At 39.0% G+C, this 25,929-nt stretch overlaps 1 protein-coding gene across 2 annotated transcripts in view; it reads left to right on the top strand.

The window, feature by feature from the left end:
* Window positions 1–25,929, top strand: part of LIN7A (lin-7 homolog A, crumbs cell polarity complex component) — a 157,704-nt gene that overhangs the window by 117,164 nt on the left and 14,611 nt on the right. For both annotated transcript variants that reach the window (XM_025402131.1, XM_025402132.1), the window contains one exon: window positions 22,541–22,759. In XM_025402131.1, the coding sequence (XP_025257916.1) occupies window positions 22,541–22,759 (219 nt within the window). The remainder of the gene's footprint in view (window positions 1–22,540; window positions 22,760–25,929) is intronic.

Raw genomic sequence — 25,929 nt, 5'->3', positions numbered from 1 at the left:
TCCTGGCCAGTTAACACCCTCCCCATCCAGTCATGATGATAAAAGATGTCCCCAGTCCTTGCCAACTGTCCCCTAACAAGCAAAATCATCCTTGGTTGAGAATCACTATCTTAAACTAAATTAGTTCATTTTCATGAAAACAGTTCCAAACCATATAGTAGCTACAATATTAAAATCTGAAAAATGCACACATTGTGCACTGTACCATAAATATGAATAGAATGGACTTCTACCAAATCGTAGTATCAACATGTTTGTAGCTAAAGAGTAGAGTTGAAGGGATGGACTGGAGCCATGTCACAGAAGCTACCATAAGCCATCATAAGGAGCCTGGACTTACCATATGAAGGTGGTAGGAAATGGGAAGTCTAGGCTCCTTCTGATTCAATAAATGAGGAACATTCTGGAAAAGTGATTTCATCCAAGGCTTGATCTCAATTGAATGTTCTGTGTGAAAGAGCACCAGAGTTTATCCTAATTGCCATGGATGACAAAGGCAAAGCAATTGACAGCTTGCCATTATTAAATTTGCTATTGAATCTGTCTCTACAGGCAAACATTATTGTAAGAATATCACTTTAAAGTCTTCAGTCAGACTGCCAATAAGGTTTATTAATCATGGTACCATGCCTGGCAAGGGGAAAGGAACAGTTTAAAGAAAACATGGATCATACCCTAAGGGAGCTTACTTTGATCTAATTATCCAGAAACACCAAGTTAAGTTTTTCATAAGTAGAAATGGATGCACTACTCATAATTGCCTTAGCTTTAGCTTTGAATGATTTGTAGAAATACTGTGCCAATATGTCATGAACAGACATATGCCAAAGCCTCACCACTCTTCTTTTTCACCTAAATCTAGAAGGCACAGTATCTATTTGACCCTTCAGTAAAGCCTGTAACCAAAACCTGCAGGGTAACTGAATGCTGTCTATCTCTCAGTTTTACAATGAATCTAAAATAAGGCTGGCCACCAGGCTAGAGTGCACAGCCACTCATCCTGAAATTCCCCTTATTTTTGTGTCCATGATCTGTTTACATTTTGAAAATCTAAATTACATGATAATTATTATTTTGCTATGCACTCTTAGGCAATGTAAGAGCAACTTCAAATATCATTGCCCATGTTATAGCAATTTAGACACAGCTAATTACCACAGGAAACCAGGGCACACACCATTTCACATGAGTCCTGTTTTATTAGATGAAATTGTCAGGAGGGATAATGCAAAGTTGTATGATGTTGGTTATCAGACCACACACCATGTTATGGGACAGGATTTGTAATCGCTTAAAATATATTCTTCTTCAGTTGTATTGGACATAATTTTGCACATATTGGCAGTGTTTCACAAAGAAGCCCAATCACTTTCAGTCTGCTTGGTCTCTAATAAATTTGTTTACTTTTCTAGAAAAGGACTGATAATTATTTGCAACTTTTAGAATGTCCATTTTGTAAATAAAACAAATCAAATATATTCATTAAAATTCCCCTGATGCACTCTCAGTTATTTATAGGAAAGTGAGACCTTGGTTCAGACTTTTAACTTTAGCTGTCTTTGTTGTGTTACTCTGCCTAGATCCAAGCATATTCATCTGCTTTCAGTAATAGATTAACTGCTCAGTTACTCCACCAAAGCCTTAGTTTGAGAGATGTTAGATAGGGCAATAAATTGACAAAATATACATGAACTTGTATCTAAAGCACCTGTGTAGCCAAACAAGGCTATATAACATTGCTTGGCCAGTCTTAAAAGTCATTTGCTCAGTCACTCAGTAAGCATTTTATTGAGATCTACACTGTACAATTTGAAGCAGTCAGGATTCTTCAATGAAAAAAAAGAGAGAGAGAAGTCCTTACCTTTGTGAAGTTCACATTCTAGTATGGCGGATAAGCAATAAGCAAAATAAATACGGAAACCCACATAGTGTTAGAAATGGCAAGTGCTAAGAAAATTAATCAGTACAGTGTAAGGAGGCTAGAGGATGCCATGGCAGGGAGAGTGTGGTGCCGGTCAGAGTAGCCTCAGTTAGGGGGTGATATTCAAGGTGGAGATCAAAGGAGATAAGGGAGTGAGCCACACCTAGGGAATAACATTCAGGTCATTCTCCTGTGACCATCACAGGAAAGCGTCAACACCAAGTCTTTAAGATTTGAAGGGCACTGGCATTCGAGAGAAGCAACAAAAAGCCAGTGAAACTGGAGTGGGTTGGAGTAGAGGGGAGGAGGAGATGAGTTCAGTGTTAGTAGTTCATTTTCCTTTTAAATTTGTAATTTTTTTCTAATTAAAAAAATCAACTTTTTAAAAATATATCTTCTACTCAATTATATGTGCCATTGTGTTAAAATGGTAATTTTTAAATTCCCAGAAATTAAGTTTAGAAATAAAGCAAGTACCCCCAAGTGTAGTAACAACATTGGTAACAAAAGTAACTGAAAAGACTTCCTTCCAGGGCTTCTAAGCCAGGCATTTGCAGAGCACTCTAAGTGCATCGGGCCCTTAGTTCTCAGTAAATTCCTATATGGCACAAACTCAATGTAAGTGGTGGAGTTTGCTGAATAATTTGCTAACTTACCTGAACCTTAGTTTTCTCATTGCTAAAAGATGATAATATAAGAAGCTACTTAGTTTTTCTATTTCAGTGTTTAAATGGCGTAACACGGTTCTTGAACATGTGGTAAGTACTAAATAAATGTTAGTACTTATAATCATTGCTAGTTTATGATCAAGGCAGCAAGCCATTGATTTAAGCAAGCAAGTGAACGGAGGCAGTGAGGAAGGTGAAAGGGCCATCTCAAGGAAGGGCCCAGACACAAGAGAAAATTGCATGTTCTCCTGTTTGGACCTTCACGGATTAGCAAATGAGGGTGAAAATATACGCAGGGGCCAGATCATAAAGGGTGAAGTACACTAGGCTGAAGACTTTGGCCTGTATCTGCAATTTAAATATAAAATTATGAGTTTTTTATGAAATGTGGCAACATATTTAAGTTAAAAAAATTGATTGATGAACATTAAACATCAAAAATCTTAAGTATTTAATCATTAATTCATTTGGCAAAATGTTATTGGGCTAACATTGTCTTACTCACTGGCAAAATAAAAAATAAATACAATATCTTCTATTTCACATATAGGGATGGGGAAGAAATAAGGAGGGAAGCAGAGCATCTTTGTGGTACAGGTTATTTTCTAAATAATGATAAGTATGGGGCTCCATGGGATACCACAGAGGTAGCATCTTACCCAAACAGGGGGATGGAGAGGGGTTGAGCAGAGACAGTTCTCCCATAGGCAAGTAGGTATTGGGCAGGTGAACGGAAGCAGTGAGGAAGGTGAAAGAGTCATCACAAGGAAGGGCCCAGACACAAGAGAAAATTGTGTATTCTCCTGTTTGGACCTTCATGGATTAGCAAATGAGGGTGAAAATATATGCAGGGGCCAGTTCACAAAGGGTGAGGTACACCAGGCTGAAAGACTTCGGCCTGTATCTGCAATACGGGGACATGTAATTATTTTAAGCACAAGAGTTATACGACAAAATTTGCGTTTTGGAATGATTACCATGATTGCAATGTGAAGAGCAGTTTAGAAGTGGCCAGATGCAACCAGATGTGGATGTAAGTTAATATTTAGTGAGAGAAACACAGATCTCATTGTGATCTATCTAATTATGATCTATTATGTAGAGAATATTGATGTGTCTTTGTTATGACACGTTATTATTTGAGGAGGGGGGAGAAGATCAACAATAATTGTACCAAAGAAGAAAGACAAAACCAACTCATTTCATTTTCAGAAAAATTCCTAGGTCAACTGATTACTCTCTGTGGAATCTCACATCTATCAAGATTGAGATCACTGCAAGTTTCTTTGTTTTTAATCTCAGGAGCCATTAGATAAAAAAGCAAAATTTTCAACACGAAGTATTTCATAATCCTTCCTCATGATTTTTCCATTGAACATTATTCCTTGAAAACATGGATTTATAGCCTATATATTGAACCGTGAATGATCTGCCGGGCCGTATAACTGATATGCTGGTCCCGACAAATAAACAACTGAGAGGAAATATAGGAAAGGAAAACTTAGGTTTCAGCAAATTAACAACGTCGGGAGAAAAACCATTCAGTCATGATTGTTCAAACAGAATCTCATTGGCATTACATTGTGATTGAGGTTTTGAAGCTCCCACAGACTATACTTCCACAACTGTAATTTTTTAGGTAATTTTGCTAAAATCCCTTCATTTCACCTGAATTACCCAGGCAATTATAGAACTACAGTTGTAGGGATTTTTCTTTTGTTTGGGGGGACTTATTTTGCCCAAATTACTTGAAAGCTCTGCCTGAAGGTACTATTTAAACAAAATTATCCTTTGTCCCACCTTCTTCGGTTTGTTCTAGAATGACCTTTCCTCTCGTGTTCCTCGTGGGATGATACTTGGCTGTTGTATTTAAAAATATACAAAAAATATGTAAATGCATTCTTAGCAAATTTTTAAATAATTTAGTGTGGAAAGACTAAAGTCAGATTTTTTTAAAGAGTCCCCTTAACTGTTTTCCTCAATCTGTTCCAGCCCCTTTCTCTCCCGACGTGTAGAAACACCACCGTAGTGAGCATACATTTAAACGTTTCTCTTTGTATTCAAGCACACACATACATCACACACACACACACACACCATATTTATTTATTTATTTTTAAATACAAAGATATGAGACAATGAAGGGCTGTGACTAAGACGTCAGCCTCCAGACAATGATTTGTTACCCATTAATGGTGTGGCCATGGGAACTTACTTAACCTTTCTGTGTCTCAGTTTCCTCATTTATGAAATTGGGATGATGACATTATGTAACTTGCAGTGTTGTTATGAAAAGTCACTATTTTGCTACATTTAAAGCCCTTGAGACAGTACCTGATAGTACTCAATGAATATAAGCTACTATTATTATTATTATTGTGATTTTCTTAAATGCACTGTTATTTTTACATATACTTATTATCTGTGACTTGCTTCCTTGTTTAAAAATGTCTTGGAGATGTTGCCTCATCAGTACATAGACCTTTTTTAATCTCCTGTATAATATTCTATATATGGTTCATTTAACCATTCCCCTATTGATGGACATTTAGTTTGTTAACCAAATGGTTTTTTGTTTAATTTTGTTTTGCTATTTTGAGCACTGCTTGAATGAAAATCTTCATGTATATGAGTAACTATTTTTCTCAGGTAGATACTAATATGTGCAAGCCAGGATAGGAAGATATAGATATACTTTATTTTAATAGATATTGCCACACTGACTTTCAAGAAGCCTATATCAATTTATACTTCTATGTTTTATGAGGATATAAATTTCACCAAATCCTTGGCGATACATTCTTTTTTTAAACACGTGAATGATTTTGATCTCATTTTAGATTTAATCTGCATCTCCCTAACTGATAGTAGACTTGAGCATCTTGTAGCTGAGACCTTTATGGGAAGAAGCTAGTCATACATAATTCTGGCAGGAATGAACTAGGTGTAAGCAAGAACAAAAAAACACCCAGAATGATTTGAATATGAATGATGGGGACAGTATTAGACATAAGGTTATTGAGGCCAGCTGGGAGTGAAAAGTGAAGGTCCTTGTAAGCCATTGTAAAGTATTTGCTATTAATTTTGAGCAAGAAAGTGACATAATAGAGAATAAGTACTGCTTGGGATGGGCTTTGAATGCTTGGTGTGGGTTTATTCAAATAGAGTGGAGGAAGGACATTCTACACTGAGGGAATAAAACTGAGAGATTATGGAAACATGAAAACATGCTGAAATCAAAAGCATAGTGTTGCTTCTATGTTAAAGATTAATATTAGGAAATAGCATTGGACCTACCTGCCTGTACGTGGGAAGTGCTTTGCATGATACAGGATGTTTTCATTTTCATTGCTAGAAAATTGAAAAATATGTATGGGGTAATGCATTTATTGGGTACATTCTGAGCCAGGTTTAGTACTTCTCACTTTACACGGGTAGTCCATATAAACCTAAATGACTTCTATGAAGGAGATGTTTTGTTGGTTTGTTTGTTTGTCTCACTTTGTCGCCCAGGGTGGAGCACAGTGGCAGGATCTCAGCTCAACACAAGCTCCACCTCCCGGGTTCACACCATTCTTCTGCCTTGGCCTCCCGAGTAGTTGGGACTACAGGCACCCACCACCATGCCCAGCTAATTTTTTGTATTTTTGGTAGAGACAGGGTTTCACCATGTTAGCCCAGATGGTCTTGATCTCCTGACCTCGTGATCTGCCCGCCTTGTCCTCTCAAAGTGCTGGGATTACAGGTGTGAGCCACCGTGCCCGGCCCTGAAGGAGATGTTATTAATGCCATTTTGCATATATGGGAACTGAGGCTCAGGGAAATGAAATAACCTTCTTACAGCAGTAACCTTTGACCTAAGCTTTAAAGTCAGCCCTCTTAAGATGAGCTAAACAAACATTGGATGAGTTCTGTGCACTGTGTTAGGTATCAGGGATAAACCATCGATGTAGCAAGGTCCTTGCCCTCAAGGACAGTGTCTATCATAGCTGTGCTCTTTCTACTCATCAATACATTTTAAGCAAGGGCATGCAAATACCAAGCAACTCAGCCAGGGGTGGTGGCTCACACTGTAATCCCAGCACTTTGGGAGACTGAGACAGGAGGATCACCTGAGGTCAGGAGTTCGAGACTAGCCAGACCAACATTGTGAAACACCGTCTCTACTAAAAATACAAAAATTAGCCAGGCATCATGGCACATGCCTGACGTCCCAGCTACTCGGGAGGCTGAGGCAGGAGAATAGCTTGAACTCAGGAGGGGGAGGCTGCAGTGAGCCAAGACCGTGCCACCACACTCCAGCCTGAGCAACAGAGCAAGACTCCATTTAAAAAAAAAAAAAAAAAGCAAAGCAACTCTGGCTGGAATAGGTAGAAGCATTTAGACAAGAGAGAAGCTGGAGGAAATCCAGGCAAGAAATCATAAGAAATAAGAGGGAGGAGAGGATGAGATGCAATTGTGGTAATTGACGCATTAATATCAACCAGTATTGGTGGTTAATTGGATGTAGGTTGAGGGAAGATGTCCCCAGGAGGACCCAACTTGGGTGGCTGCATGACTAGTGATAGCAGGAAGTAGAAAAGAGGGTTGAAATAATCTTTGGAGGTTAGAGCCAGTTAGAGCGTTTAAAATAAGCAAAAAATCTTAGTATAAATCAATGGTGACAAAAGCAAAGAATATTCTGTGGGTGTACATTTAATTGGAAAAGACATTTATATGCACAGCTACAGAGATATTGGACAGTATACCTGAAATAGGCTTTAAATTTTGACTTCTCCTGCAAGAAAGCATCTGCAATGTTGAATCTCTGCAATTAAATTAAATGTTATAGCTATTATTAATGTTTTATTATTCATGGTACACATCAACATAAATGTCCATGCCATTTTACACTTTACAGGAAACACATTTGACAGTGCCAGGCTCAGACAACTTCTGCCCAGATTTGCTGTATTTCCCTCTGATGTTTTATATTAAATTGCCTGGACTTCTAGGATTATAAAACAGGCTAGATATTTGAAGTATATCTTTTGAAAGGTTTGGTTGAATAATTTCAGCAATCTATTGTTGTCTTATGACACCACTTGAAAAACTGTGATATCTGTGAGCTCGCTAGAGTAAGATACTTACAGAAAAAAAAAAAAAAACTATTCTGATTGACTGGAATTCTAGGAGATGTCATTGCCCATAATACTTGCTGTCATCTTGGAAGAGGAGATAGGATGATGTACTCCTTGCTTAGGGGAGTAAGATTTCTCAAAAACTTCCTATAGGCTAAGCCTTTTTCTAGGTTGCAGAATCTTTTATAGAACCCCCTAACTTCAGCCCTGTTTCCATCACTGTAACAGCCTACCTGTCATAAAAGTCAGGGAAAGTGATTTGAAGGGTGGGCCTTGTTATTTATTCTGAGGGATCTCAGTCAGTATCCCAGTATATAACACTGCTTCATAAACATTTTAAAGTCCTCATCTGATTCTGGCTACTTTTCTAAGCTAGTTTCACATTTAAAACCAGGTTGAATCATCCCTGGGATTCTGCAGTGGCAGAAGGAGATAATGCCCCATGGCACGAGGTCTGCCCTTAGGGTCTTGGCAGAATTGTAGAGTGGGCAAAAATGACTTAACTACCCTCAAACCTAACTGTTTCAAACCTTTCTTATCACTCAGATCTCTCCTTCCTTTCCCCTTCTTCATGCTGGCAGTGATGCATTCTCTGATAAAACCCCTTCCCTTCCTGGCTATTGATTTTTTTGAAAAAATTATTAAATAACATTTAGGGTTTATAGGTATACAATCATATTATCAGCAAATAGTGGCAGTTCGAGTTCCTCTTGACTGATTTGGATGCCCTTTCTTTCTTGTTTGATTGCTGTGGTGAGGACTTCCAGTACCATGTTGAATAAAAGTGGTGAAAGTGGGCATCCTTGTCTTGTTCCAGTTCTCAGAGGAAATGCTTTCTACTTGTCCCCATTCAGTATAATGTTGGCTGGTGGTTTGTTGTAGATGGCTTTTATTACCTTGAGGTATGTCCCTTCTATGCCAATTTTGCTGAGGGTTTTAATCATAAAGTGATGCTGGATTTTGTCAAAAGCTTTTTCTGCATCTATTGAGATGATCATGTGATTTTCATTTTTGATTTTGTTTCTGTGGTGTAGCACATTTATTGACTTATGTATGTTAAACCATCCCTGCATCCCTGATAAGAAACCCACTTGATCATGGTGGATTATCTTTTTGTTATTGGATTTGGATTTGGATATGTTGTTGGATTTGGGTAGTATTTTGTTAAGGATTTCTGCATCTATGTTCATCAAGGATACTGGTCTGTAGTTTTATTTTTTTGTTATATCCTTTCCTGGTTTTGGTATTAAGGTGATACTGGCTTAGTAGAATGATTTAGGGAGGATTCCCTCTTTCTCTATATTGTGGAACAGTGTTAATAAGATTGGTACCAATTCTTCTTTGAATGTCTGATAGAATTCAGCTGTGAATCCATCTGGTCCTGGACTTTTTTTTTGTTGGCAATGTTTTTTATTACCATTTCTGTCTCACTGCTTATTATTGGTCTGTTCAGAGATTCTATATCTTCCTGGTTTAATCTAGGAAAGTTGTACATTTCCAGGAATTTATCCATCTCCTCTGGGTTTTCTAGTCTGTGTGTGTAAAGGTGTTCATAGTAGCCTTGCATAATCTTTTGTATTTCTGTGGTATCAGCTGTAATATCTCCTGTTTCATTTCTAATTAAGCTTATTTGGATCTTCTCTCTTTTTGGTTAATCTCACTAATTGACTATCAATTTTATTTGTCTTTTCAAAGAACCAGATTCTTGTTTCATTTATCTTTTGTATTTTTGTTTCATTTCATTTAGTTCTGCCTGATCTTAGTTATTTATTTTCTTCTGCTGGATTTGTGTTTGGACTGTCCTTGTTTCTCCAGTTCTGTGAGGTCTGACCTTAGATTGTCTATTTGTGCTCTTTCAGACTTTTTGATGTAGGCATTTAATGCTATGAACTTTCTTCTTAGCATCACTTTTGCTGTATCCCAGAGGTTTTGATAGATTGTGTCACTATTATTATTCAGTTCAAAGATATGTAAATTTCCATCTTGATTTCATTGTTGACCCAATGATCATTCAGGAGAGATTATTTAATTTCCATGTGTCACAGAATCCTTGGGGTGTCACTTTTCTGGCTAGAAACCTCTATGTCCAGTGATGCCTTTGCCCAAATATTGCTTGGGCCTGCTGGGCTCATTCCACACATTCAGCCTGGCAGGTTGTGCTCAGCTTATGCTACTCGCCTGGATCCCATGCCTACCAGGGGCAAGCCAGGTGCAGAGTGGTGAGGAGTGTATGAGCAAGCAAGCATGGAGTCCAGCCACTGCACAGAGCCAGGCATGCTAGCTGCAGCAGGGTGGGCAGCTCTAGGCACTGGCACAGGGGCCGGCTCCCTAGAAGGCTATGGCTGGACCAGGTATACCACAAACAGTTTCCGTGCCTGGCACCAGGGACTGCAATGGTGCCTGGAAGCTTGGAGTAGCCAGGAACTGCAAAGCCCCAAAGAGGGTGTCATAACCCCAGCTCAGGGAGCTCTTAGGTCTGGGATCCCCAAAGGGCCATAGCTCTTCTCTCCTTCTCTCTTCTCTCCTTCTCATCACCCACAATGTTATGAGCAAGGGGCATATTTGAGCCCTTGTTGTGTTACAGCTCTTTCAGCCCTGCCATTTGGCAGGTCCCAAGTTCTTGTCCTATCTCCAGGAAGAATGAGGTATATAGACAAGTGGAGAGTGAGCAAGGTGAAGAGGTACTTTATGAGCAACAGAACAGCTCAGAAGAGACCCACGGTGGGTAGCTTCTCTCTGCAGGCAGGTTGTCCCATCGTTTGTTCAGCTCTCAGCAGAGAAGAGACCCACAGTGGGTAGCTCCTCTCTGCAGATAGGTCGACTCATCATCTGTGTGAGTCTGGCTGAGTCTGAGGTTTTTATGGGCTTCAGAGGGGAGTAAGTGCGTGCTGATTGGTCCACAGGCAGGCCAAGAGAAAGCACCGTAAGTTCTCACTCCAGTCTGCCAAACAGGCAGCCCAGCCCCTGGGCTTCAGGCTGTCCCTGGCTTGAAGGTGGGGCTTCACCAGGAATCCACCCCTTTCCACCCAGGAGTCTGCCTGCCTCCTGCCACCATTAACCTGCCATCCTTGATGCCCATGATGCCCTGGCTCTTTGTGCTGAGAGACACCTGCAGTCCTGTGCTGAGCCACCCTTAGGGCCCCTCGACTTTCCTTCCTGATGTGGTTTGGCTGTGTCCCCACCCAAATCTCATCTTGAATTGTAGCTCCCATAATGCCCATGTGTTGTGGGAGGGACCCAGTGGGAGATAATTAAATCATTGGGGCAGTTACCCCTTTTATTTATTTATTTTGTGTGTGTGTGTGTGTGTGTGTGTGAGAGAGAGAGAGAGAGATAGAGTTTCACTCTTTTGCCCAGGCTGGAATGAAGTGGCACAATCTTGGCTCACTGCAAGCTCCACCCCCTGGGTTCAAGCAATTCTCCTGCCTCAGCCTCCTAAGTAGCTGGGATTCCAGGTGCCTGCCACCACACCCAGCTAATTTTTGTATTTTTAGTAGAAACAGGGTTTCACCATGTTGGCCAGTCTGGTCTCAAACTCCTGACCTCAGGTGATCCACCCACCTCAGCCTCCCAAAGTGCTAGGATTACAGACATGAGCCACTGCACACAGCGCCCCCATATTGTTCTTGTGGTAGTGAATAAGTCTCACAAGATCTGATGGTTTTATAAGCGGTTTCCCATTTCACTTGGCTCTCATTCTCTCTTTGTCTGCTGCCATGTAGCTTTGCACTTCCTTGCTTTCTGCCATGATTGTGAGGCCTCCCCAGCCATGTGGAACTGTGAGCCAATTAAACCTCTTTCCTTTATAAACTACCCAGTCTCAAGTATCTCTTTATCGGCAGTGTGAAAATGAACTAATACTTTGGGCTTATCAGTACCCAAAGTCCATGGGGGGCTGAGGTGTCAGGGGGTTGACTTGGCAGTGCTCCGCTGAGTGCACACACGCCCGGCCTGATTGCAATAGTGCCTGCACTTGGCATCAACTTTGCTCTGAAATATGAGCAGGCACAGGGAGCTTGGAGAGGCCAGGCAACAGGAGCAGGAACTTCTGAGCCTGCAAGGGGAGAGTGGCTTCCTGGGTCCCTGAGAATGCAGAGATGCCTGGGTCTGCACCTGCAGCTGGGCAACTGCCACTGAGCCCAAGAGGGTGGGGCTCTCTCCAATTTGGAAGGAGTGGGGCTTCCGCATGTTGCTGACTCCCACTGGCTCCCTGAAGCCCACAGCCCTGCAGCATCTCCCCCACTATAGCTGGTATCTTTGCAGTGTCCACTCCAGACTGGCTGCAGCTGCCATCACATGTATTTGCATTGCTGTCCTATTTTAAGAAATTGCCACAGCCACCCCAATCTTTAGCAACCACTACTGTGATCAGTCAGCAGTCATCCACATAAAGACAAAACCCTCTATCAGCAAAAAGATTATGATTTACTGAAGGCTCAGATGATCGTTAGCATTTTTAACAATAAAGTATTTTTAATTAAAAAAGAAAATTTACCAGGCACTACTATGCACTGTGCGCATGTGCAACATCTTATGTCTTGGGTGACTTATTATCTTGGTTTGCCCAGGTCTGATGCATTTCCTGGGACTTTCAGTGCTAAAACCGGAACAGTCTCTATCTGAAAGGGGAGAGGTCATTTCCAGAGGTCACACTGTTAATAAGCAACTTGTCTAAGATTCAAATCCAGATCTTCCTGACCCCAATCCCTGGCCTTTCTGCCCTGGCACTCTGGCTCTGCTAAGGCTTTGGTGGTTTAAGAAGTCACAGTAAATTTTAGTGACTAAGATGTATTTACATTTTGTAAGTGGAGCTGTAATGGGGTGAGTGTGGGGTAGGTAGTTCTTTGTGGATATGTAGGGGAAGGTGATGATCACCACTTCCACAACCCCTCCCCTATCCTAATGCAGACCTGAAGGCAAATAATGAGAACTGGCAGTCACAACACTCTGCTTAGGAATATTTACATTTCTAAGCCTTTGCTCATTGGGGGTGTAGTGTCACAGCATGTTAGGGGTTGGGAGAGCATGGGGGTGCACAGCCTGCATCTCAGAGACAAACCAGTGTGAATCACAGTTGGGAAGGGTTCTCTATTATCCCTGCTTCCTGGGTGAAACCCACCACTCAAGAATTAGCAGACTGATTTAAAGGTATCATTTTCGAGGAATATTTTCCCAGGCGGCTTTGTTCAGTTTTTCAGACCTCTAAAGCTCACGTTTGTACTCCTGAAGGTGGGTGGGTGGGTGTGTGTGTGTGTGTGTTTAATCTTCATTCCAACAACCATCAGGACTTTTCCCCCCTTTTGGTGCAGACGTCAAGGATCGAGCAGTTACTATAAAGCATTACCACCAGGATGTAGTAGCTGCGTTTGTTTCCAATTTTTGTCTCCAGATCTGAAAGGTGGGCTGAGATCAACCGAATGTTAGGTTTGTGAATATCTGATTGCTAGAAGGCACTGATCTTTTTCTAAAGCTTTTTTGCTGGTTTTCAGTTTTCTGCCCCCAGGCTTACTGATAATGCTCTGCATTCTCCACTTTCATGATTCAAAAATTCTTCTACTTCTAACTGTTCTCACAGGATAAGAATATGTATCATTATATACACTTTTTTTCCATTAACCTCCTTGCTCTTTTGTGGTGTTTAGTCATTTGATGATTTTCCCCTCTCAAGTTCCCTCACATTATGCATGCTCCTATCAGGTAAATCTCCTGCATGTTCCTTCTTTACCTAACAGAGCATGACACTGTTGAGGGACTGAGAGGAACAGTTTTCATGAATAACTAATGATCATTTGTAATTAGCATATCAATTGTATGAATGGAAATGATGCCACTAAATTACTTGAGGATGATTAACGGCAGTGGATTCACCTAAGTAGTTTTAAACATTCTTCCAACAAGCCCCATACACTATTAATTTACTTGGTAAACTTTTGCTTCCCAAATAATATAAAGAAAACTTCTACCTACACCAAAGGTAAAATCATATTTTGTTGCTGTTGTTGTCTGTGAACATCTGAAGCCCTAAGCAACACTATCACCAAGAAAATAGTTCAACAAAGAACTGACATTTGTTGGACGTTTTGTAAATTCCAGGCACTGTTCCAAGTGCTTAGTGTATGTTAAATGTAATGCTCATAATAATCCTATAAACTAAGTACACTATGATGCATAATTTACAGGCAAGGAAAGTGAAGCTTTGAAATATTAAGCAGCTTGTCTGTGTTCACAGAGCTGGTAAGGGAAGCTCAGATTTAAACCTAGGCAATACTGGTTCCTTAGCCTATGAGACTTTATATTTTATATTGATGTTATATTCATTGACTAAGTATTTATTGAGTTCATAATAAATGCTGGACATAGAGATAAATAAATTAGACTCATCCTCCTCTTGGACAGTCTAGTGGCAACAGAATGATGGTGAACTGATAAATTATAGTGCAGTTGTGATAGATATTAGCATAAAGCAAGAACAAAGTACTATGGGAGGTCATTAGCACATTTTTCCAAGAGATAAATGTGATACTTTTAATACTTTTTCCACTTTTCTTAATCAATAAAGACTATATTTAGAACAGGAAAATTAACATATTTGAAACAAGGGAAAGATAAAACATCATAAAATTCTTTTCTGAATAATGTATACTATATTTTTTCCTTTACTGTACATACATATTTAGGATGGTTTAATTTATAAATGAGGCACAGTAAGAGATTAATAACAACAATACTAGAACAAGTATAACAATGTACTACAATCAAAGTTATGTGAATGTGATGTCTCATTCTCTCTCTCAAAATATCCCATTGTGCTGTACTCACCTATTTTTGGACGTTGATTGACCATGGGTAACTGAAACTGTGCATAAGAAGGCATTACTGTATATCATGTAGCTAATTCAAAGATATTTCTTTCTTAATTAAATGCCCAATCAACATTGCTTTTATTTAATGATCAAGAATGCCAACTGTAGAGCTACATCAAGGCAAAATCATAAGATTTCCCTCATCTAACCAACATCTTTTTTCTGTAGTAAGGTTGTAGAGAAACCCTTAAGATGACATTTACTATTTTGGTTAGTTCTATTTGGGTTCAGAGTAGTATGTCCAAACACAAATCTACATGTCAGAGACTGGACGGTTGAATCAGAGTTTTGTATGTATATATTCCTAGGTCATATTGCTACAGATCTTAATATGGCAAGGCTGGGAACAGCTTAGGTCTCTATATTTAAAAACTTCTTCAGTTGACTTCTATGTACATCAAAGGTTTAAGAGTGACTGGCCTAAACATCTCTATGAGTAAGGAAAACTGCCAATATGATACTTACTTTTTTTTATTATTTTATTTAAGATTAAGGATTGGTAGGTAAGAGCCTAGACTCTAGAAACAGATAAAGCTCCTTGCAGGTTGATCTGTTCCACTTACTACCTGGTGACCTAGGACACATTTCTTAATCTTTTCATTACCTTTCTAACAGATACGTTGCAAGGATTAGATAGAATGCACAGAAAACAGCCTTTTACTTAATAAATGGTCAATAAAAACTACAGTATACATATACACACATGCATGTTTACACACATTTATATGTATGAGTACACACACACTTAAAATAAAGTGACAGTAAAAGACCTTCATGGAACAAAAGTAAAACTATCATAAGAAAAAAATAATCACTGTTATATTTGTGGGAAAGGAATAGGTCTTTGCTTGCTTATGCTGGGCCTTTTCAAAGTTGAGAATCAGGCCGGGCTCAGTGGCTCACCCCTGTAATCCCAGCACTTTGGGAGGCCAAGGCGGGCAGATCACGAGATCAGGAAATCGAGACCATCCTGACTAACACGGTGAAACCCCGTCTCTACTAAAAATACAAAAAATTAGCCTGGCGTGGTGACGGGCGCCTGGCGTCCGAGCTACTCGAGAGGCTGAGGCAGGAGAATGGCTTGAACCCGGGAGGCGGAGCTTGAAGTGAGCCGAGATTGCGCCACTGCACTCCAGCCTGGGCGACAGAGTGAGACTCCGACTCAAAAAAAAAAAAAAAAAAAAAAGACAAAGTTGAGAATCATAACCCCCTAATCCTAATAGTAGTGAGCCCTTCAGGTAGCCCCATGCCACTCCTTCACTCCAGCTCACACCTTTCAGCTAGGAGTAGACAGATGTTTTCCTTGCCATTAGTTCCTATCCTTTGACATCACACAAAAATGACACTCCATGTATTTCATTTCTGGATTAGTTAAGCTAGAAAATTAGCATGGGGTTGTTGAAAGAGCAGTCATCAAGAAAAATGAGTTCTAATCCAGACCTACATCTAACAGACTTATAAAATGGAGTAAGTTATAGCCAGTCTTGGGGTCTGTTTCCTTATGTATTAAGATATAAGGACATAAATGGGATTGTTTCTAAAGGTCTTTTTAGGTAAAATGTTCTGTGTTTCTGAGCTATCTAATTCACTAAGGTATAATTACCTAATACCCTTGATGTCCTTTACTCCAGATGATGATAACATCATTTGGCCTTTAATCTAAAGGAATGACTGATGTTATTTAGGAGTCTATGCATAAACCTGGCTGTAAATATTCCTTGAATAACCACAAGGTCTAGTCAACTCTTGTTGTCCAACAAAGTATTTAAGTAACTTACCCATCAGAAAACTGGATCAGGATGATGTCTATGTAATTCCCACAGAGAAAAACCTGCCTAAAAACTTGGCCAGTTGATGACTGATGGTACACAGATAGCATGATTGCTTCCCTGGGCAGGCATTGCTTCCATCTGAGATCTAGCCAGGGTCAAAATTTAACCCTCTATGGAAGTGGGAGAGAGAGAGAGCACATGTCATGACCAAATTCATGTATGTAGTGCAATTCAAATTCTCCCTTATAAGGGATGATCCTTAATCAACCAGGAAATTGAGCATACCAGAAATAAGCTGCCATTTTGATATCTCACAGTGTATACGAATAGAAAAACTGTTGAATGATCAGAATGCAGCCATGTTTAAAAGTTGGTTGAGTCTGGGCGCAGTGGCTCATTCCTGTAAACCCAGTGCTTTGCAAGGCTGAGGCAGGCGGATCACTTGAGCCCAGGAGCTCGAGATCAGCCTGGTCATTGTGGCAAACCCTGTCTTTACTAAAAATACAAAAAGTAGCTGGGTATGGTGGTGGGCACCTGCAGTTCCAGCTACTCAGGAGGCTGAGGCACAAGAATTGCTTGAACCTGGGAGACGGAGGTTGCAGTAAGTCAAGATTGTGCCATTGCACTCCAGCCTGGGTGACAGAGCAAGACTTCATCTCAAAACAAAACAAAGAAAATAAAACCTTGGTTCATTTACCAGACATTGATTTGCTAAACTTCAATCAAATTAACTAACTTGAAAGCTGCCTAGAGCTTACTGCTGTATGAGATTGCTGATGAAACATGTATGCCTTTGGTTATTTACTGAGCTATTTTTTCCCCAGCTTCCTAAATGAAAATATATTTCTTTGTATATCAATATTATAGCAAATCCAGTTCGTATGGTTTTTCTATCAGTTTAGTATTTTATTAGTTTGTATTTATCGTAATACAACTATTTGAGGCGCTCTCTCTCTCTCTCTCTCTATATATATATATATATGGGAAGGAGCCTTCAAATAGTTGTATATGATAGTATACAACTATTATATATAACTAATGTATATAATTGTGTGTGTGTATATATATATATACCTTTTTTGTTTGTTTGTTTTTGAGACAGAGTCTTGCTCTGTGTTGCCCAGGCTAGAGTGCAATGACACAAACATGGCTTCCTGCAGCCCCGACCTCCTGGGTTCAAGCCACTCTCTTGGTTCAGCATCCCAAGTAGTTGGGACCACAGGCACATGTTACACTCCCCAGCTATTAAAAAAAAAACTTCGTTTTTTAGAGATGGGGTCTTGCCATGTTGCTCAGGTTGGTCTTGAACTCCTGGGCTCAGACAATCCTCCTGCCTCAACCTCCCAAATGGCTGGGATTACAGGCATGAGCCACTGTGCCTGACCTCATATTAATTTTTATGTTTATTGTTAAAAGACTTATCAGCTAAGGATAGAAGCATTTTCAGGATGGTAATGTTCAGTCTTCGTAGTGCATTTTAATTCATTTCATGTATGCTCATGGCCAGCCTAGGCACAATTGTGGGGTAGGTAACGTTTCTTTTTAGGGGTTTTTCTGTTTTAGGCTATACTTTTCTTTGGTCAAAATATTTCCTGGGAACCTATTATACCCTCAGGCTGTTCTCATCACTCCTCACCTTCTTAATAAAATCCAATTTTACCAGATGTCCATTGCAAGACCTTGTTAAATTAATTTATGCTAATGCAATAGGTACAACAAAACTCTTAAAGCAAGGGAATAAAACTTAAAAATATAGAATTTCAGGTTTTAAATGGAAGAGGGGGTTTCACTTTAAAATAAGTAGTATTTTTAGAGCTCTTAAGTCATATAAGAACCACCTTCTCAGCCTATGTAGAAAGCTGGTGCTACAAGTTTTCAGTGATTGCTCAAACTTACACTGGTTGTTATAAAAGACACCTCCGAATCAGGAGTGCTTGTATATAGAGCTTTGATAAAAACAGCTTAACTGTTTATAAATAATCTATCACATTTCAAAATATGTCTTAAATATTTAGCTAGAAATGATGCATACTTTCATTAAGAGTGAGACATACACTAAGTCAAAAGCAAGAATAGATGCTAAACCTTCAGGGCTCAAGGAATACCTGTGAAGGGCTTGCACATCAACATTTATACACTAGCTGAGTAGATCTTTTGGCTTCTTTTTATTCATGCAACAAGACTTCTGTAACAAGATGGTTTGATTTCTTGTTTTTACCTTAAAAGGGAAAGAAGGAAGAAGAGAAAATTGCCTTATCCTTCTTACAAAGTTATACCGACAGACTGAAAGCACTCCAGAGATAAATAATAAGTTAAGAAGACAAGCATGTGCACTCAAAAGTATTTACAAAGTAGGCAAAGCTAGTGGGGGAAAAAAGGCCACAAAAATAATCCTTAAGACAAGAATTAAGATATCCTTCTGAAAACAACTAAAAAGCAAAGTTGAGGAGTGTTTGAAATAAAATTTTTTCAAGCATGCTTATATTTCTTAATCTCTTTCCAAAATTCACTTCTTAGCTGCTTAATGATATAATTTGTGGGATGTTAGTAAAGCATTTCAATAGTACAAGTAAGGAACTGTGACACTGCACAGATCTCTCACAGTGACTCAGTGTCCTGGTGGGAAAGACAGTAGAGCCAAACCAAGAGACTTGTTGACTCTGCTGAGCCTTAAAGAGAATCTGAGTCCTTGTCTAAACTGAAGATAAAGCATGAAGGCAAAATTAAATTTCTGGAATTGACAACTGTGGGGTCCGCTTTTGATACATTGTTAACTGTGTGACAGAGGGCAGAGCAGGGACTGGAAAAGGATAACCTTGATGGTTTTGCAGGGCCTGGTATGTGGTGCACCAGCCAGCCATGTTTCTCTCAACTCCTCACCACCGCAGTGAGAGCCTAATGGCCCACACACATTAGTACCACAGCTCTCCTGTGGCAACTGAATTGCAGACACAGTGCCAAAACAGAGATAATGGGCCTCTAAAGGTCTGGCCTAGAATCTCAACCCTATTAAATAAAAGCAAATAGAACAAAAGCCACAAAGAAGTCTACAGATTGATGATCTGGCCTAGAAAATGGGTGAACCATTATTATTAAAACATAAAAACATGTAAGTTTTAATATTACAAAAGAAATTAGAGAAGGGTAGATAGACGACCAAATCACCAAGTTCTCCTTTCAAAGGAAAATTCTATGCATTAACAAATCATCATGGGACCAGTTATAAAGAAATTATAAACATACGGAAAATAGGGTTTATATTGCACGATGCTGTCAAAGTTTACCTTTCTTTCATGTTTTCTCAAGAAATGTAGTAGACTATAATTGATAGAATAAATGCTTAATAAACATATTAGTTGAATGACTAAGCCAATGATCAAATGATCCCTTAAGTCTCCCAATCTGCAGTAGAAATTACGAATCTGGAGGTATAAGTCAAGGGTGCTTAAGATTTCACTTCCTTTATTTTTCCGTAACTCAATTTAGTGTCCATTTTGAGTTTCCCTTCTGCTTGGATTGTGAAAATGTAATGTCAAGCAATTGAGGGTGGCCCTCTCTGCCTCTTCAGTGTGACTCTTAGGTGTTCTGACACTCTTTAAGCTTATCTCAGTCTCCATCCATCACACTGCACTGTGATTTTTTTTTTCTCTGTACTTTACCCAAGAAGCAAGGCAAAAAGGCCTTGGCAGTTCAATCCTGTAAATTAAGGGTTCTGTCATTTGCCCTGGTGATCAGCTCAGAGGCGCAGGAGCCAGGGTCTCCTTATTTAGGGTCCTATAAAGTCTAATTATGACTTTCTTCTTTTTGCTTCTCCATCATCCCAACCTGGAGACTCTTCAGAAGACTGGGAAAAAAGCAGCTTTGTGTTTACTTAGAGGAATCATAGTTTCTCCAAGTATTGTCTATGCCATGATGTTCAAAAGACTGTTTTGAAATTCAAAAGCCAAGAATTGATTTTGTTTTTTGTTTTCTATCATATCTATCTTACAAGTATGTGTGCATATTTGATTATATCCTGAATAGATTTTTCTGAATATAAAATTATTCACTTATAATAAGGGGTTATTCAATGCATAACAATAGTGCCCTCCAGAAAAATTTCACCAGTTTTTTGTTATTAGCAGTCTGAGTCCAATTTTCCTACATCCTTGTCTGTATACCAAATTTAAAAATACATATTTATTATTCTTAAGTCAAAAATGAAATATTGGCCAGGCGCAGTGACTCACGCCTGTAATCCCAGCACTTTGGGAGTCTGAGGCAGGCGGATCACAAGGTCAGGAGATCGAGACCATCCTGACTGACACGGTGAAACCCCGTCTCTACTAAAAATGGAAAAAATTAGATGCACATGGTGGCACGCACCTGTAGTTCCAGCTATTTGGGAAGTTGAGGCAGGAGAATGGCGTGAAACCAGGAGGTGGAGCTTGCAGTGAGCCAAGATCGTGCCACTGCACTCCAGCCTAGGTGACAGAGCGAGGCTCCATCTCAAAAAAAAAAAAAAAAAAAAAAGAAGTATTTTGTGTTGGTTTATACTTCTTTGATTACTAGGGAGTCTGAACATCTTTTCTGAGGTCTATCGGCCATTTTTATTTTTTATTTTTTGTCCACGCATATCAACTGCTCATTCTGCTTAGATCTTTATTGATTTGTTAGAAGAATGAAGGGCAGGCTAGGCACGGTGGCTCATGCCTGTCTCCCAGAAGCTTGAGAGGCTGAGGGAGGTGGATCGCTTGAGGTCAGGAGTTCAAGACCAGCCTGGCCAACATGGTGAAACTCCATCTCTACTAAAAATGTAAAATTAGCCGGGCGTGGTGTTGCACACCTTTAATCCCAGCTACTCGGGAGGCTGAGGCAGGAGAATCGCTTGAACCCAGGAGGCAGAGGTGGCCGTGAGCCCAGATCGGGCCATTGCACTCCAGCCTGGCCAACAAGAGTGAAACTCTGTCTCAAAAAAATAAAAAACGGGCAAATAAACCAGAAAAAATCTCTTTTGCACTAAGTATATGACAGTCATATACTGAAAGTGTTTTTCTGGTTTATTTGCCCTTTTTTTTTTTTTTTTTTTACAGTGTTTGAGACAGAAACTTACACTGTGTACATCTGATTTTGTGGTTATGTTTCCCTGGGTATTTTAAATTAAGAATTCCCTTTCTATTGAAAAATGATTAGTGTTCACCTTTATTTTAATTATTTTATGTTTTTATTTTACATTTAAATTTTAATTAATCTGTTATATTTAGCATAGTGTATGAAATTGGGTCTCTTTTTTTTTTTTTTTTTTTTTTGAGATGGCTGTAAACCTTACAATCTTACATAGGCTATCAATTTTTTTTTTTTTTTTTTTTTGAGATGGAGTCTTGCTCTGTTGCCCGGGCTGGAGCGCAATGGCACTATCTCGGCTGCAAGCTCCGCCTCCTGGGTTCATGCCATTTTCCTGCCTCAGCCTCCTGAGTAGCTGGGACTACAGGCACCCACCACCACGCCTGGCTAATTTTTTGTATTATTAGTAGAGACGAGGTTTCACCATGTTAGCCAGGATGGTTTCGATCACTTGACCTTGTGATCCACCCACCTCGGCCTCCCAAAATGCTGGGATTACAGGTGTGAGTCACCACGCCCGGCCGGGTCTCCATTATTTTGTATTATTTAATTTAGTTAATAGCCCTTTTCTCCTTTGGTCTAAAGTCCACATTTATAATAAATAATACTTTCCATGTGATGACTCTCCTTTTGGACTCTGTGCTATGTTCTACTATCTCTTTTATACACACAATAAGATACCACTTTAATCATTGTAGATTCTTAATAAACTTTAATACCTGATAGAGAAATTTCCTCTTTGTTACTATGTTTTAATTTTTTTCAAAATTTTGTTGACTAGTGCATTTACTCTTCCAGATGCAATTTGGAAATTTCATTCCTAATGTTAGCATTATAACTTAGGTCTTCATTGCTTTTCACCCGCATAACCTGAATCCCCACACAGTCCATTCTGTGACCCCGTGCAGCCTAACCTGCTTATAGTTTAATCAGAGTGTAATACATAATAACGATGATAGTAAGATAACTCACTTGCCATGCTTTCTTAAAAATTTAAATTTTGGGTTCTTTATATGATACTAATTTCAGATTTGTCTCTCAGGGAAAAGAACATTGAACCTCCTCCCTTTAAGAAGTGTCATTGTCTTTTCAGAGTGTGGAAGGAGAACACCATGAGAAAGCTGTGGAACTACTCAAGGCTGCTAAAGACAGCGTCAAGCTGGTGGTGCGATACACCCCAAAAGTTCTGGAAGAAATGGAGGCTCGCTTTGAAAAGCTACGAACAGCCAGGCGTCGGCAGCAGCAGCAATTGCTAATTCAGCAGCAGCAACAGCAGCAGCAGCAACAAACACAACAAAATCACATGTCATAGGTGAGAAGTGACTTATTTGATACAAGGAGTATATATATATATAAAAAATATTCTAAAATATATTTTCTTTAGCTGAAACAAAACCATTAGATTTAAATAATCCAAACAAAATCAATCAAACAAAAGACAGTGATCTAAAAATATATAAACAAGATAGTTTATGTGCCATTCAGTTATATGCTCCACAAATGCAAGATAATTTGGAAAATGATGTACTTTGAAAGGGACAAGTATGGGCTGTAGGATGCTTTTAGACAAATTAAGAAAATGCAGCCTCGTGCAAACCCGGATCCTAAGGAGAAGAGTGTGAGCTGGATTCCAGGCCTCACTCATCCTGTTGGCCAGTTACCTTTACACAGTGTATTAACTGCACAACCTTATAGTGCTGACCATGGAAAGATCTCCTTTAGAATACTGAGATACAATTTATTGGAAAAGTGCCCCCACTGAAAAGAATGAAGCTGAGACCTGCCACTGTCCATGCTCTAAGAGATTCTGAAGTTCTCATGCTCCTTTAAAGTGTGTCTAACATACAAATGGCCAACAGCTATATGAAAAAATGCTCAACATCTCTAATCACCAGGGAAAAGCAAATTAAAACCACAAAGAGATATCACCTCATACCTTTTAAATTGGCTATCATCAAAATGATGAAAGATAGCAAGTGCTAGCAAGGATGTGGAGAAGAGAGAACCTTTGCACACTGTTGGTAGGAATATAAATTGCTACAGCCAATTTGACAGACAATACAGATTTTCCTCAAAAAAGTGCAAATAGAATTCCATATGATCCAGCAATTCTGTTTCTGGGGAGATATTCAAAGGAATTGAAATCAATATGTCAAAGAGATGTTTGCACTCCCATGTTCAATACAGCATTATTACAACAGCCAAGATATGAAAACAACTGAAGTGCTATCAATGAATACGTTTCTTTAAAAGTGATAAGTATGTGATAGATATCTATATCTACCTACACACACACACACACACACATGAATACCATTTAATATTTAGCCTTTAATTAGCAGGAAATGTTGTCATTTTTGTCAGCGTGGATAGGCCTAGAGAACATCATAGTAAGTGAAATAAGCCAGGCATGGGCAGACAAATACCACATGATCTCACCTATGTGTGGAATCTGAAAAACTTTAATTCATAGAAGTAGAGAGTTGAATGTGGTTTCCAGAGGCTGGGAGGTTGGGAGACGAGGGGAGAGAGAGAAAAGGGAAAAGGTCTTAGCCAAAGGGTACAAGTTTCAGTTAGGTAGAAGGGGAATAAGTTAAGATGATCTATTATACAATTTGGTACCTATGGTTAATAATATTGTATTGCATATTTCAAAATAGCTAAGAGAATGGACTGTAAATATTCTCACCACAAAGAAACAATAAGTATTTGTGGTGACAACTTTGGTAGCCTGATTTGATCATTCCACACTGTATACACGTATTGAAACATCACATTATAATCCATAAATACATAAAATTATTACTTGTCAATTAAAAATAAAACTTTAAGAGTTTTGAAAAAGTTGTAAAGTAGAAATAAAATGTGTCTAAGATTCTCCTGCCTTTTTCTAAATTCCACTTTGTAACAAAGAATACTAAATCAGGTTTTGCTATATATTATCAAGAAAATTGAAGAAAAAATGTTAAGAGACCCCATCTTTGAAGTCCCTACTATGCCCTATGCCCTTGTCACATTTTGTCCCTAATCCTCAGAAAAAAATCCCTTCAAGGCAAGTATCAATAAAAAGTTTTTTAGATGAAAATATGAAGCTAAAATAACTTCAGTGGATCTCCCATGACTACATTTACAAGAAACATAGAATTCTTTTCCTTTTTACTCTACCAGGTTTTCATCTGCCAACATCAGATATTCTGGAGTTATATAAATTTTCCTTGCTATCCTTTAGAGAAGACAGTTCATATTGTTAGATACCTTTACACTATGGTGTCTGCGAATGTGTATTTGAAGTGAGCTTCAAATATTCTTAGAAAAATGATTGTGGGTAATAGTGGTTTTAGGTCATTCAACATCAGATTACTATTTGCACAAAGAGAAACACTGGATATAACATGAGGCTTTCAGTTGTTTGTGACACTTGTGAAAAGAAGAAGCTACATAGAAAAGGGGGTAAAAGGTATGGGATTTGTTCTCCAACGATTCTGGGAATTCAACAATCTATCTTTCATAGGCTGCTATTTTTTATTATATATACCATGTTTCAGTATCTTTATCTCAAATTGCATTCTATCCTAAAAATACATTTATTGAACATTAAGTATTTATTTGACACTGTTATAAGTGAGGCACTGTTTAATGAGCTGCAAAAATGGCGTGAATAATGCAAAGTTTTTGCCCTCATCCCTACATTCTGGTTGCAGGAGATAGTTAATAAACAAATAAACAAGTAAATAAAAATATCCTATTGGGACCAGTAGTTTGCAGAGTAAAAAAGGGGGTTTAAATAGAGAACTGCTCGGTGGTAACTTGACTGTGTGATCAGGGAAGATCTCTCAAAGGAGGTAACATTTCGATGGGACTGAATCACAAGAAGCCAGGAAAAAAGACTAAAAAGAGAAAGAAATAGCCAATGCAGTAGCTCTGTGACAGGCATATTTGAGGAACAGAAAGAAAGCCTGAGTAGTTAGAGAATAGTGAGTCAGAAGAACAGTGGTGGTGGCTATGGGGTCAATGGGATAGCTGGGGACCAGGTCACAGAGAGCTTTGTGAGCCACTGAGGGAAGTTAGATTTTATTGCACTGGAAGCCACTAAAGGTTTTTAAGCACAGGAGTGACATGGTCTGATTTATTTAAAAGATTACTCTGGCTGCTGTGTGAATAGATTATTGAAGACTGAGAGTGGAAGCAGAGACCAATTAGGAGGCTAATGTATAGTAGTCCAGGCAGGAAATATGGTGACTTGGTCTAGGATGATGTAGTTGAGACAGAGGTCTATAGACAGACAAGGACAAGTCATTTTGTCCACATCGTTCTCTGTTATCCATTCCAAATATAAAGCCACTTTACATTTGTACTTTTAGAGCTCTTAAAGATCTCTTTTGTGGTAATGACAATGCATTATTCCTTAGTTCAACATTTACACTCTTTTTACTAACTCATTTTTCTCTCATCCTTGATAATATAGATGTATACCAATTCTCC

The sequence above is a fragment of the Theropithecus gelada genome, chromosome 11 (genome assembly GCF_003255815.1).
Source record: "Theropithecus gelada isolate Dixy chromosome 11, Tgel_1.0, whole genome shotgun sequence".
Taxonomy (NCBI): Eukaryota; Metazoa; Chordata; class Mammalia; order Primates; family Cercopithecidae; genus Theropithecus; species Theropithecus gelada.
The sequence above is the reverse complement of the archived record's forward strand: the minus strand, read 5'-3'. Positions and strand labels throughout refer to the sequence as shown.